Source organism: Hakea prostrata, chromosome 9 (genome assembly GCF_041222555.1).
Source record: "Hakea prostrata isolate BN-2017 chromosome 9, UWA_Hpros_2, whole genome shotgun sequence".
Lineage (NCBI taxonomy): Eukaryota > Viridiplantae > Streptophyta > Magnoliopsida > Proteales > Proteaceae > Hakea > Hakea prostrata.
This window is the reverse complement of record NC_142608.1, coordinates 56,032,479-56,034,689: the sequence shown is the minus strand read 5'-3', so window position 1 is coordinate 56,034,689 and position 2,211 is coordinate 56,032,479. Positions and strand designations below refer to the sequence as shown.

General features: G+C 38.0%; 1 protein-coding gene across 1 annotated transcript; it reads right to left on the bottom strand.

Moving 5' to 3' along the window:
• Positions 1-255: 255 nt before the first annotated feature.
• Positions 256-1,104, bottom strand: LOC149005635 (polygalacturonase-1 non-catalytic subunit beta-like). Its single transcript, XM_089135962.1, has one exon. The coding sequence runs from the start codon at positions 1,102-1,104 to the stop codon at positions 256-258; it is 849 nt and encodes a 282-aa protein (XP_088992088.1).
• Positions 1,105-2,211: the final 1,107 nt, after the last annotated feature.

Below are 2,211 nucleotides of genomic sequence, written 5' to 3'. Positions count from 1 at the left end.
TTGTACGTATTTGAAAATTTTCAAGTGGGTGTCATGTAATTTATAGCATAATAGTGAGTGGTCACTAGTTTTACAAAAAAATAGTGGGTGTTGTGTTAAAAACTCAAATTGTATTGAAGCTTGGAAGACACTGTAAGAAAAGGAGAAGAAAACAAAGAAAAAGAGAGTACTATTTATCCTTAGAATATCATAAGCTATAAGCTATACCACTATCAACGAGGTGCAAGATAATCTATTCTTGGAATGTTGCTCCACCTAGTTTTTTGTCCAGACCACCCCATTCTCGTTCATCCAATGACATACTTCGATTAGGCCAGGGCCAAAACCCAACAACTTGAAAGCAAGATGGTTTGGATTCCAAGTTGATGTATCAAAATGGCATGCCATGATAACATGATTCACCGTCTTTTGAGCTTGAACATCAACTGCATATACCTTCACCTTTTTAAAAATGTGACAATAGTAGACTTGAAATGGGAATGGTTGACTGTGACATAAAGCTGGTGGTTGTGAAAGGTTTCCATATACTAGTTTTGTAGCTCCAATGGTGACATTCTCATAAGACCCTTCAATGCTCTCGGTACTCCACATGTGCACATGATGTCCTAATTTCTCAACAACAAAATCGATGAGATCCTCGGCGGATGTTGTGCAGGTGCATTGCTCACCATGAATGCAACTTCTCTCACATATCTCAAGGGTATCTTGAATATAATCTTCCATGTCTGAAGCACCCACCACACCAAAAAGCTGCATGAGTTCCTCTATTTGGGCATAGGAGAATGGGATTTTTGAAGCTAAAGGGCGTGGCAAGAATGATTTATATGGCAATGGGTCTCTTAGATCGGGTATAGACATGAAATTTCCCTCTTTCACTGTTGACTCCCGGAAAAATTGTAGTCCTCCTTGGATGGTAGTCGGTAATTGTGCCTTCCTTGGAAGGCCATCGTATATCTTCTTTTGGTCATTCCACTGGATTACTGGTGACAGGGTTTCGTCATAGGTTGTCTTCTTAATCAATGCATTTGTAGAACATGCAACATTAGCCTGTATACAAAATGAAGGAAGATGGAAAGGCAATTCATTTTTTTCGATAAGTTTCATAAACTCTGTCAACTGATGGAAGCTTAATGGTGAAGCCTTTGCAACAAACCAATGTGGAGGGTGTGGAAGACCAATGTGTTCTTTCCAATATTGTGAGAATGTATTTTCAACTTGCGAATCCTGCAAATTTTTGTGAGAGAATTAACAACCAAATAAAGAGATAATTTAAAAACATGCAATACCCAAGTTGAAATCATTGGTGATGGAGAATCTTCTTTTTTCTTACACCATAGCATGTTACCATTAGAAATCCAAGCAAAAAGATGGGATGCATCATGGTGGAACTGGAATGAAAACGGAATGAGTTGCTTTGTATATGGATGTGGTCTTCAAACTCTATATGAAGAGGAAATTCGGAGTACTTTCCCTATATGAAAATTTGAGACTAGTACATTTCTCTTCTGTTACTACTTTTAAAAGCAAACTCTGGATTACATTCCAGCCTCAAATTTGTAAGTAACAAAATTATACCTTAGTTCAGTGTAATTCTCATAAAATGGGGATTACTTTCTTGTGCGGTTTGGTGTTCGTATAAAGCTTAACCATCACTGCCAAAGAAAAGGCTATAATTAGTTAAATTTAGAGAGGAACCACCCCATGGTGAACTAAGCCATAGAGTGTGTCAGTACTATTAGTTTCTGTGCATAGGTTGTAAAGAGAACATATTTCCTTTAGTTATGGTTGAACCCTCTGTGCAGGTAGTCGAAAAATGCTTCAAAAGCAGACTAGACAAGGATCGCATTAGAAATTGGTAGCATTTTTCTGTGTGACTTCGATCATGAGACTTAAAACTTGCGTGAAAATTATCCCTCAACATACAGATAGGGAAAGCTCCAATGATGGCCTTAAGTTTCCCCAAACTCACCTATGTTTCCAGCTGTACTAGAAATCTGGGTCCCTATTTACTTAAAAGTGAATTTAGTCTTCGTGTAAGTGAATTAGAATCATCTATCTTCGCACCTTTCATAACACATTCAGAAGGATGCTCACCCTTGAACACAAAAAAGGTGGATCTCTTTTTCTGGTCAATGTATGGTGATAGAAGGTTAGGGTAAGTTCCTCTACCCTGACAGGTGGAAGAATCAGACTGTAGAAAAATTGCTGAGG

What these genes read in the sequence shown, in the direction of transcription:
- LOC149005635 (XM_089135962.1), bottom strand. Translation starts at nt 1,104, where the DNA reads ATGAAACTTATCGAAAAAAATGAATTGCCTTTCCATCTTCCTTCATTT.